This window comes from Labrus mixtus, chromosome 5 (assembly GCF_963584025.1).
Source record: "Labrus mixtus chromosome 5, fLabMix1.1, whole genome shotgun sequence".
In the NCBI taxonomy this organism is placed as follows: Eukaryota; Metazoa; Chordata; class Actinopteri; order Labriformes; family Labridae; genus Labrus; species Labrus mixtus.
The window spans coordinates 20,715,075-20,728,257 of NC_083616.1; the positions used below are offsets into that span (position 1 = coordinate 20,715,075).

The 13,183-nt window shown below is 38.4% G+C and overlaps 1 protein-coding gene across 1 annotated transcript in view; it reads right to left on the minus strand.

Annotated features, from left to right (window-relative positions):
• si:dkey-215k6.1 (transmembrane protein 132C) overlaps positions 1-13,183 on the minus strand; it is a 246,350-nt gene that overhangs the window by 106,065 nt on the left and 127,102 nt on the right. Inside the window, exon 4 of the mRNA XM_061038479.1 lies at positions 6,785-6,925. Coding sequence (XP_060894462.1) covers positions 6,785-6,925 — 141 coding nt within the window. The remainder of the gene's footprint in view (positions 1-6,784; positions 6,926-13,183) is intronic.

A 13,183-nucleotide genomic window follows, 5' to 3' on the forward strand; every position in this document is an offset into this window, starting at 1 on the left:
GTTGTTATTTGGATTCTTTTTCTGGAATTCAATGCTTATGAACTCCTATAAACGCCCCTTTAAACTATATTCTGTTCCCCTGAACTGTATCTATGTGGAGGTTGAAATTTCAGTTACTCATTAAAAAACTGAACAAAAAACGATTTGCATTGCTTACTATACAAGTAAAGTTCACATTGTGGCTAAACGGCAGCATGAAGTGCCTTGTAATACGTTTCATGCAAAGGGTTCATGAAAAGGTGAGGGCATAATGAAGTCAGTGAACGGCACTCATGGGGGATGTCATAAACTGGAGGCGTTCCTTTAGGACAAAATAAGGCGAGTACTTGACCCTGCTCTGAGTGGTGCAACACAGAGGCATGTTTCAGAGCGAATGCACACATGCTCATGACATACACATCTAGCATATAAACATCCCTCCTTTATAAAACACACACTGCAGTCAATGAAAATGGGATATGAGTGTATTTGGGGAATTCTCCATTTTTCTCTCTCTAGGGACACACACTGAGAGCAACACTGACATGCTCTTAAGATTTTTTCTCTATTTCATTTTTGTTTATTTTTTTATTTCTCTGTCCCGACTCTTCTCTGTCATTTCTCTCTCTCTCTCTCTCTTGTTGGCTGGCAACCCTTGCTTTTTCTATGCTTCATCCCTGTTGCTGTGATTTTAATCCTCATGTGTGCCAACAGAGACTGCAGACATCTTGGCCCCAAGTCTCTTCTACTGTGTGTGAGCGTGTGACAGTGTGTATCCCAGGGAGACTGCCAGCACTCAAAACAAAAGCTCTGTGTCGAGATAGTTTGTCTCTACTAACGACTCAAACCATACGACACCCTGTTTTTTTTTTTTTTTTTACCCTCTACCTCTGTGAATTAAAATAGGGTTTGAAATCCCCAAAGGACACACCATGCTATACTTTTTAAGAAGACTTTACAATTTTTCAACGTAAAGTTTTGTCCCAACATATAGTTTTCATTCCAAATGATTAATGGTTTGATATTAAAAAAAAAAGAATGAATGAATCCTAGCAAGGCTAAGACATACATTTCTTTCACAACAATGATGATAAGATTATTCCTCAAATAACTTAAGAAAGATTGTTTTACATTTTGGTGGAACCAGGAGTAGGCACTTAATTACAAGAAAACCAAAGTAGTTTACTTAACATTGTTAACATGTGTTAGCATCAAGCTAACAAACTAAGACGTACATCCTGGTCCATCTGTGAGAAATTGCGAACCCGACGGGGAGTAATGCACTAGCTACCCCTGAAGAAACTGTACAATATTAAAACGTTGAATATGTGCATTAATTTTAAGCTCTTTATGTCACATTATTAATGATTAGTACTAATATCTATATATTTGTTCAATATCATCATACAAAATACTGCAATACGTTGCTGCTGTATTTACTCATAGATTTAAATAAAGAAAACTTTATAATCAAACCAGGGTGTGTATCCATATGGAGCTGGATTTGTGGTTCAAATTTTTAAAGTATAATCAATATTTATCTAAGTTTATATAAAAAAAAAGATTCTACATGATCAAATGGTTGTCTTTATGTTTGTGTGTTAGACTGAAAAATATTCACCGACTGCATTAGCTGACTCTAACCACTCTGACGGATTTGATTAAAGTTAAAGCGAGAGCTTGGTTTCCCATTTGGGAGAATAAAAACTGCATACCATGTGATTACAGGAACATGTCTGTGTTCAATTCGATTAATATAAAACCGGGATGTAAAGACAGGGTGAACACACACACACACAAACATTTGTGTTTGAATCATGCATGAAGTGTTTATACAACATTTATGATCTGATGACTTGTGTTGATGAATAACTCATGTTGTGTGTTAGCTTACCTTTATGTTTAAACGTGCAGCGATGCATACCACGCCATTGTGTTTAGTGAGTACATGCAAGCCATGTATGTACTTTCATTTGGTCTGTTTGCATATATTTGCATAAGTGCGGATCGGTTCATATTTCCTGCAATATGTTAATGTGTTTGCACATGTGTGTGTGTGTGTATGCATGGAGAGCAACATTAATGTTGCACAACCAGAAAGGGAACTCTTGCTTTGATACATAACTGTCAAATATATTGACGCGATTCAGGATAAATTAACACGGAGAACTCTGAGTGTTTCACCTGTTACTTTGGATCTGCACACAATTTAATGTTAGAAAGAGGGAAAGTTTAGCTACATGAGATTAGACAGGTTTTGCAGTTTGTACATTTTTGAATAAGGGGAAAGAAAGTAGAATTGAGTAACTAGCAGTGGGATCATTTTATTACGGGTAAAATGTTTCCATAGCATTAAAACTATGGCAAAGGCAGATGTAGTTTTTGTTGTGGTAGTTTGACTTTAAAGCTAACAAAGTCAAAGGAGAACAATGTATTTAAGCTGCTCTTAACTGTTTTTATCTGTTAATAGATCACAGATATCAAAGCTGTCATGTTTTTTAATCTTTACTCTTTCAACACAGTGGAGGTGTTTTCATTGTTAGAAGTTCAGGACAGTGATTTTGATAAAAAAAATGAAAACAGGGGAATTAGCTGTCAAAACAATAATAAAAGCTTCCAATGCAAATGATCCTACATCTTTCTAGGGGTTAGAGTCTGATGTTATTTTTTTTAAGCACCTGGTTCAAAGAAAACTCCAGTGCTTTACTGGAAAACTGCTGCTTTGATTATGTTCCAGATCTAAAAATACGCAGCTTCACCTTCTTTTAATGTGACAAGTTTCCTTAGTAAAGTACTTTACTTCTTATTAATTTATTCAACTCTCCACTACATGCAGGGTAATATATTTGAAGATGGTTGAGCTGCTTGAAAAAACTGTGAAATCATTAAATAGAACTTTTTTATTACTCTGGCTGCGACTGCACATGGCTCCGCATAATGAAAAACTTCACTAATAATAGTTAGCACACACACACACACACACACACACACACACAGAGAGAGACAAACACACACGTGCATTCAAACTGCATGTCCCAGTATAGAGTGTAGACAGTGCATTACCCCAGTTCTGGTATTGAACGCAGCTCATTAGCAATGTTAATCTATAGATCTAATCATGATCATGAAATACAGCACTGTCCTCATTCTGGCAGTGTCAGCCAGACTCATAAACTATGCCACATTTTTCCCTCATATAACCTGCCAGACAAAACAAAGGTCATACTGAGCCCTTTCCACTTCTTGTTGGGATTCATTTATTTAATATTAATTTTATAAAAAACCTGTAAACAAGAGTCGGGAGGGACAAGAAACTTAATTTACAAGTGACACAAAAATGACTTCACTTTAGAAATAACAGTGAAAACTCAATAAGGTCAAGTCTAGAACATAACAAAAAAAATTGGCAATAAAGTAAGAGAAAGCAGAAAGAACAAAATTATATTGAATAGTTACAATATCAAAAATGATTCCAAACAAGGAAAAATGAATGAATAATAATTTGTAATAATACTCAAAATGAATTCCATCAAACACAATCTTGCTTCAGGGCTCCTCAATAGCTCTGTATGAGGGGGACCAGACACGCACATGAACATCCAAACATCTCATTATATTTCATTTTTTAAAGCAATAATACGCAGCAGCAGAAGGGCGGGGAGGCAACACTAAGCAGAGTGTCAATAACGCAGTGTGGCGGCTTGCTGTGTAATTACAGCTAAATGATACCAGAATGGTCAAAAAGTGAGAAATACGCAAATAATTAATAATTACTGTATATTCAAAATCAATAGAGAGCAAATGAGAGCTTTGTGGACAATTAGGGCCCTTTAATGGAAAACATAATAGAGGTTTGATGGGACGTGTGATGCTGGAACAGTAATTATAGTCTTCATCATCATCAACAATTTCTTTCTTTTTTAGGTCTAAGCAACCTACATACAAATATGCAAAATTACTATATCCGCAAAATAGCATAGAAACACCCACCTCATACACACATGCAAACATATACACACAATAACACACCTCTACACACTGTGAAACCCAGGCGCTCGTTCTAATTACTGCATCCACTTAGCATGCATTCCACATTCTGATCACACTCTGAACACTGTATCATGTCAGATCATCCTATATCTCAGGGTAACAATAGGTAACAAGAGTCAATTCACAGGATTATTACCAGAGGAAGTAATCATTCCTGTCTTCTCATTCATAAAAAAAAAAAAAGCACACTCACTGTTTCATGTGTCTACCAGTAATATCTCATTAGAGATTAATACAGATCAGCTCTTTTAATTAGCCATCCTGCCCACACAGGCGCTGATAAAAGCCCGAGTTCTTGTACACGGAAACTGTCTGTATTTACTGGAAGTGTATGTGTGTGTGTGTGTGTGTGTCTGTGTGCGTGCGCCTATGTGAGTACAGGCATGTAGATTAATGCATGTGTTTTATCTTAGCTTTATTTCACTTCTTTGTTTACAGAATCACTTTAGAAAAACAGCAGGAGCGTGTACATACATTATATAAGCTGATGTGAATGTGAAAGAATATGTGTTGTGCACTTGTGTTTCTATGTGTATGTTCTTGTGAGAGCCGTATCATAATCTGCTTTCATAAGCATGACTTTCTGTGTTTACCCTGACATCACTTTGAGGAGTTTTTCCTTCTGGGCAAGAAAGAAAAGAGAGAGAGAGAAAAAAAGAGACTCTCCCACACATGGATATGTGCCAAAGCTAACGGAAATAAGCAGCTGTTTAGAATCACCTCCATCTCAACAACCCAAACACCATCCTGATGGATGACGACAGGACGGGAAAATAAATCCTCTACCTTGAGGCAACAATGGCTGGTACATCCTAAAATTCATCAAACACCTTCAGTATTTCACCAGTCATTCTGCTGTGCACCACAGGAGCATGAGAATCCATGAGTAATCCCTTCAAGAAAAATCCCTCCAAAAAATGTCCAAAACACGGAGACGCTGTGCCCTAGTGGTTAGTTTGTGCACCCTATTTTAAGAGGCTGTAGTCCGAAGCGGGCAGCCCGGGTCTGAATCTGACCTGTGGCTCCTTTCCTGCATCTCATTCCTCACGCTCGCTCTCCACCCATTTAAGACTCTATCCACTGTTTCCGTTGCACTCTACAATAAAGTCTAAAATAAATTGAAAAAATCAACAAAGTAAAGTCCAAAGCATTTCTACTGTTTCTTGTCCCCAGTACCCACATGTTGCTCTATTGAATTCATCAAACCCATCAGTTTGTTTTATCCTGTTAGACAGAGAAAATAAAAAATAAAAAAGGTGGGATATGGATGATAACCAACAAGACATTCGCTTTTTGTCTACTGACCCATTGTCTCAAAGTTTGAACATCGGATGGAAAACTTATAACTATCTATTGATCCTAATTAGAAAGCTTAAAGCTGTTGTGTCATCACTTTTATTTCTCTCCAAGGCCAGCCTGTGCTGTCTATCAGTCAAGGCTAGACGTGGCTAACGGCTAGCTAAGTGGTGCTAATTGAGCTACTTGCCTGCAATAATGGTTTTTAATGCAATGGGAAGTCATTCATCAGCACTGTTCTGTTCCAGCAAAGAGAGGGCGAGAGAGAGAGAGAAAAGAGGAGAGAAATAAATGGTCGATGACGGACAGGAAGCAGGAACTTCAGTAACTCAGACATCCAACGTTTGAGAACGAGAAGAACGGAGAGAGAGGGGGAAAAATACAGCCAAACAGAGAAATAAAAAAAATATTTGAGGACATGAACAGATAGTCAGATAGCTTTTCACTCAGCCGTGGCTAACTCAAGAAAGAACCCGCACAGACAGATAGACAAGCCTATAAATTTGTGTTTACATTTGGTGACATACAGGCCACCATGCTTGAACCTGCATTCTGTATCTTCACACTGAGAAATGTGTATGATTGTGTGTGTGTGTGTGTGTGTATGTGTTGACATCACTGCGCTTGAGTCTCTACATAAACAGAAGTATGCCCACACCACACAAAGATGTATAATGTGTCGCCTTCGACATGAACCTGTCCTGCAATATTATGTGTTAAAGTCGCCTGCAGTTTCTGAGAGCATGCAGATCACAATGTGACGTGAAGCTGAGCATGTGTTACTGAAAATAAAGCATCATTGTCATGGTACTTCCTACTGTATGCTAAGATTTCATCTTTACCATTCTAATGAAATAATTATAGTGGTATTATTACCAAAACTAGTGGTACAATAATTGAATGATCTGTTATAATATTTCTTTATGTTGTTATTAAATCAATCTGTTCTCTTCACCTTTACTGATATAAACTGTTGTTTTTGTACATTGCCTTTTGCTGAATCACTTCTTCGCTGCTATATTTAACACATTTTCTCACCACCTTTTCAAGGTCTCACCTACACTTATTATTACAATTAATCTGCCTCCATAATTTGACAACATTGCAATTAAATTAGACCAACCCATGTATTGGGGTCAAGTACTGATCAGCCATCATGTTAGCAGAAAAGGAACAAGGTGTGTTTACTCTGCTGTTGTTCTTTTCATGCCCTTGATTCAAATGTCTGCACACACACGCATGCATGCACACAATCACACACACACACACACACACGCGCACACAAACCTAATCAACCTTTCAAGGACAGAGCAATTAGCTTGCCAGCCCATTGTGTGGACAGGTACCAATATGCAACCACATTATTCCACTTTATAAACAACAAAAACTACCCAGCTGCTGACAGAGAAAGCTGTAAAAAAAAAAAAAAAAAGAGAAGCCATGTTTGATTCAGTCCTACCTCTCTGCCGTAGAGTACGCCTTTCTCTGACACATCACCGCCAACGAACTGCTACCCGGTGCCATTTCCTGTTTGATCTCCCACGCCACCAGGTTGCTTGGTTTCACCGCAAGGAAGTTGATGCCTGACTGGAACCACACCCTGCAGAGAGAAGAAAAGGCGAGGTTAATCCTCAGTACACACCAGCACATCATAAAACAAAAGAGGAAAAGAGAGCGGAGTTGTCATAGTGACAGTTAGGGGGAATTTGCTTAAAATTGAATTGGCTGCACTTGGAGTTTCCCTGCCCCGATTTTCTGGCGGATTTTCTTTAATCCCTGATACGTGGCAAAGTCTCTTTGTATAAAATGCCTTTAAAAATTGATTTGCACAGCTGGGTGCCACCTCCTGTGGTTTTAGTTGGAGAAGACAAAGACATGAGTGGATAAGCTGTTATGAAAGATAACATTTTAAAGGGATAGGTGCTGTGTGAATGACGGGGATTATATCCAATACACAAAATGCAGTTTGGCTAATGAGAAAACAAACAACAGTACATTTCTCAGTTATATGACTTTACATCACATATCCCATTTCCTCCTCTCATCAGCAATTCTGTCACCACATTTACCCTTTTTCTTTTCTAACTTTTCCTAATCTTACCTTTCTTTTCTGAGTCTGTTCCTTACTTTTTTCTCTTTTCATGTCTACCTTTGGTCCCTCTGCAGTAAGATTACCACCATTCATCTCTATATATTCCTCATCCCCTCTTTATCATTAAATCCTGTTGTGTCTTCCTTGTTTCCCCCCTCTTTTCCTGACCCTCTGTTCTTTTTCATCCAACATTTTCGTTTTATAGTCTATATGATTTCCCCCCAAGTTTCTCTTGGCACCAACCCCCCTTCCCTCAAAAGTTATATCAGTTTCCTATTACATTCAATACCCCTTCCTAACCCCTTCCATTCAAATGCCCTCCTTGTTTCTTTTCCTTCTTCTTCAATGACCCCCCTTCTCACAATCTCTCTTTTTACTTTCCTTACCAGATCTCCTCTTTCATCCCTTTTCCTCACCTCCTCCTCCTTAAGATTTCCTTCTGCCTTTCATCCATCCCTCTGTGATTTCCTTCGATACCTTCCTTCCTCTTTTCCTTCCCCAGACACCTTACTTCATCCCTCCTTCAGCCCCTCCTCCATCCTCCAATCTCAAAGCATCCTATTCTTAATCTCTTTATTTTCTCCTTCTCCCTCTCCCTCTCCTCGCTCTAATCCGTCCCGGTGTGTTTTGTTCTATTTATCACCTTGACAAGACCCTCCCTCAGTTTATAGACACACTTTACAGCCACACGCACACACAAACATCCACATGTGCAAACTTGTGTACTGCTTTTCTCATTAACTCACATACTTTAGAATAGTTTTTGGCACACAACTATGCAAATACCAGCACAGACTTTCTCCCTAAAACACTTTTTTTTTTTAACTCAGAGAAGAGAAAAAACGTTTCAATCCTCTTTGTCTCCTTTCTCATTATTACTCTCTACTGTTCGTCTCGCTTCATGTCATGCCAATAACTGCCTGCAAATATGTCACGGCGGTCCCTGGCTGTGCTTTCTGTACATATGTTTGTCAGTGTGTATGTACATACACACCTGTGTCTACTGTTGATTAGCCTAAACAAGATGCTTTTCTGTGTTTGTGGCAAGGGAATGTGTCTCTTGTGAAAACTTCAAAACCCACTTTTTTTTCTGCTTCACTTTCAACTCGTTTTTTTTCTTGGTGTATGTTAGAAGGAGTGAAAAATGTTCCCAGATGATCGTTGTAGTTTGTGTTTGTGTATTAATTTTGGGAAACAATGAGTACTAAATTAGGTGTGAAGCTGCCTTAAACTATTTTTTTTTTTTGCAGATAGGGCAGCGTGCACATTGTTTGAGTCGTGGTTTGTGCTCATGCTTCCAAGTAAACTATAGTGTGTGTATGTGTGTAATTGTGCATGTGTGTGCAGAAAAACAGCATCAAATAATGAGTGATCCTCTAAAATATCTACTATCATAATTTAACAACTGAATGTTACAATCAATAACAAACAAACTAAATAAGAAACTATAAAGGATCATCTGTGTCCTTTTCCTTGTCCCTCTCATTTTAGTCACCACCCTGATCCTCCTCCCTCTCTCTCTCTCTCCCTCCCTCCCTCTCTCTCTCTCCCTCCCTCCCTCCCATTGATGTACCTCTTCCTCAAACAAACCAGAATTTAAGATAATTCACTTCAAAAGGAATGTGTTGCAACCTGAGCGATGCAATTAAAGAACAAAGCTCAAAGCACTGAGCGAGTAAAACGACCCAATTATAATTAAAAAAACATTGGATGGAAACTTGTGTGAATTACAGAACGACAGATGACGAAATCAGTAAAACATAAAAAAAAAAAAAAGATCCACTAAGTTAGACTACAAACCCATCTTAGGTTAATCAAATGATGCTATTTATCCAGCACTTTGTTTTGTACACAACACATTCCCTCAACAACCAAAGCAGAACCCAAACTGTGACAGGCGTAAAACTCCAGCCCACGTTCGCCCCAAAGCCAGCAGAAAGTGAAGGCCTGTCACAGATCGTTCTAGACCCACTGCCAATGATCACATCTGACATATTATTTGAGGAGTGACAACCAAACACAGCAACAATTATCTGAGTCAAAACAGGCAGAAAATACATATTTAGTATTCAATTGTTTGGTGTTAGAATGGAGCATTAGGCAGTTTTATCACAGTAACAGTAAAGAGGTTTACTCATCATGTCACTCACTACTGTGTGAGACTGTCATCTCCACTGGACAGCATTTGTGGATCCATAAAACCCTTCATTAAGCCTGTTTTTCTGACAAGCCATTTGTTGCTTTTTTGTGAGGGGTCATGAGAAATAAATACATTAAAGATTCTTTAATTGAGTCAATACTTCCACTCAGGTCCATGGACCATCTTACTGACTCAGTTCATAGTTTGGTTTGATAAGTTAACTCTCACTGTTTTCATGAATATTGTTTTAAGCTGTTTACCGTCTCTTTTAACACAGATTATTCATGGATCGTAGCCTATCTTGGAATAAATATCACCTTATTAATTAATACTTTGAATGCAATTCTGAAAACCACTTGTACTTAAATCCATCTTCTTAGTGTGAGAGAAATCACCCTGAAGTATTGATAGAAGCAGCATATCCATGATTTGAGAATTTCATTGTCAACAAGAAATGTCAGTCACTGGCACAATCGCGAGCAATAGTGGGACAGAACAGGGGGAGGCACCTCCTTTCAACAAAGGCTCTCATTGGCTGTTATGAGGTGGCTAACAGCAATAAACAATATGCAAATGAACCATAACAACGATATCAGCTAAAAATGTTCAACATGAAGCAAACAGAACATGTTCCAAAAGGAGTAGGATGAAGTTTCCACTTATTTTGTCCTACTTCATATCAAAACATGAAAATAAATAAATACACAAATCAAACCATGTAACCAGCTATCGCACTCTACTCTACTCTACTCTTCTCTTCTCTTTGTCTATGGAAATATGTTTGTTTGTTTTTTTTGTTTTTTTTTACAATTTCTTACAGATTAAAGTTTTGGTTTTGTTTGAGTGTATTTTCAAACTGTTGAACAAATCCATCTAACAGATGCGAGGCACTAACTCTTCCTTTTTGTTCAAGCACACACTTCATTACGGTTAAGGTTCAGCCAAGAGTGACCCTTGAGTCAAATACTCCCGTACTGTCCAGTCAGTGGAGTGAATTTGAAACAGAATGGGGCTGTCAGTGGAAAAAGCTAGATGGTTTAAGCTTGCTTTGACAATATATACAATAAACCACAACACCTACAGAAAAAAAAAAATCACATAATGACAGAAAACAGACCGCCACTCTTTTCCCATGGTGCCTCTGTCAGGACTTTGGAGCGTCTGGGTGCGTATCTGTGTGTGCATGTCTGTCAACAAGCAGGATGATGGACAAGGCTGCGTCCCTAAGCTGCCTCTGTCAGATCTGAGTACAGCAACAGAGTCTGACAAGTGTCTGTGTATCCGTCTTTGTCTGTCTGCCTGTTGTGTTTTTTTTTTTTAGGTAATGCAGGAAGACAAGCCAAACATCTCCTGTCTCTCTCACTCACCATATTTATCACCCTTTGTTTCATATTTCATGTCAATGAGGCTGCTCGGTCTTAAACCTGGAATTTAAAACGGGCATCACTTACTAATCTGTGATGTTTTTAGAGGCAAGAATTTCAACATCAACTCCGGTGTAATATACTTGAAGCTTTATTTACAGCAGAAACATTAACAGGCCATCCGTTTCCTCCCTTGCTCCCTGGGTGACACTCATACATTACACACTTTCACAGCTCCAGTCTGCTCCTGTTGGCCATTGAGTAGCTCACAGAGCATTACGATTGATTTTCTTTGCCTTTTTTTTTAGCTGGAGCGCTGCCTTGTTTATAGGCATTTCAACACTAGTTTTCCAAGCGGAAAAATAAAGAGCAAAAGAGTAAGTGAAGGAAAAAACCAATAGGGCATTATGCCAAAAAGCTAAAGCAGGCTGAGAATAAGCATTCCCTTTGCTGTTTTAAATCACAACTTTAAATGCAGAATGTGTTTCTGTCACGGTGATGCCTCTCTTTCTTTCTTTTTTTTTTTTTTTTTTTACCTTTTGGAGTTGTTTTTTGTTTGCCCCACAGGGGTCCCTTTACCTCGCTTATGCAGATTGTACCTCTGCTGCAATGTGGCTCTCCCTCCAAGAGCTTTTGAACATGAAGGTTTTACTCAATCTTTAGCTGCTGGCTGGGTAAAGTATGAGAAAGAGGATAAATATGCCAAAAGAAACAACACGATTTGAGTATAGTTTTTGTCAGCTAAAGGACAAATAACCACTCTTCATTGCTAACCTTCTTTATTCGCCTCTCAAAGTTGTAATACTTATTTTCCTCTGTTTACCTCTGATATCTCTAACACCTAATGACTAAAGGAAGAGAACAGATGAATGCAGAGCAGGGTCATGAGGTATGTGGATGAAGTGATGCATATTTAAAGCTCAGCTTATCCACACAGGACTAGTGACCCAGGAAAGCAAACAATATGTGCTTGAAAAGGATAACAGATTGTTCTGCTTAATAGCAGAATCAATTAAGTCAAATGAATTCCTATTACATCTATCCCTGTGCTTTAAATAAACTATACACATCCTCACATCCTTGAAATCGCTTAATTCTCCAAGCATGGGAAGAAAAAAAAGGTAATGTTTTTTCGATTTATTTCAGGTGATTGTACATGTGTTAAAGGATGAGGCCTTACATTTTATCTGCCTCTGGTTTGCATACATACACACGCACGCACACACCTGATCTTGATAACCTGAACAAACCTGCACTCTATCTCTCCCTTACACAGAATCACAATCAGCACTAACACAAGGTCACACAGAACCTGAGTCACATGTATGTCTGTGTGTGAGTAAATCAGTGTAGTATGGTTCGTAAATCTGGACACTTGGTTTCCTTGAAGAGCATCTGATGATAGAGGGACAGATTTACGCTCAACAAAGAGACGGATGGAGAGGGTGAGCCATGGGAAGATGAGGATGAGGCATGTAACAGAAGAGCCCCCCGCCAAAAGAACAAAAGAACAAATAAACATTAACAAGCAATATGCTGGAGGCTAGATTTATGCATTTGTAGTCAAAAAGGATCTATAACCCTAAACATTCTCTCAAAATATGTTGGGGGTGTAAATATTCCACGAGTTTAGAGCAAAGGTATGTTGGCAACAAATTCACGAGAATGTCTACAAGCCATTTTATTCTTTATTCCTTCCTATCTTTTTAGTACTAAGGGCAAGGCATAACTACAGTGAGAGGCTAACTCAATGTTGGTAGTTCCCTTCATCTAAATGCTCCGAAAAATAAACTCCAATCAAGACTTCTTCATTCTGAGTCCTGGTTTTACTGAACGTTCTGAAATCACAGCTTAAGATTTCCATCACACAGCTTAGAGGAGACAACATCTTTATCTATAGTGGAATGACTAAGAAAAAACTGAGGCTACCTTGAAAATCTACTTCCGCCGTATTAAGATGTGCATATATATATTTCAACCTGCAGTACAAAGTACCTTAGTAGAATTGAGATAAATTACGCAAACAGTAACAATCATGGAAAGTTGTCCTATTGGTTTTACACTAGATTTACAAGGCTTGTATACTGCAAAATAATAAGAGCTAACCTCGTTTTGAAAGGTGAAGTCTGCATTGTGTGAACTTGTTTGGAAGAGAGGTGAATGCAACAGATGTTTATTCATGTGCTGTGTGAGAACAAAAACGTCCTGCAAAGTCATTTAAGTATAGATGATAAACTCACATTGTTGGCACGTACAGTGGCT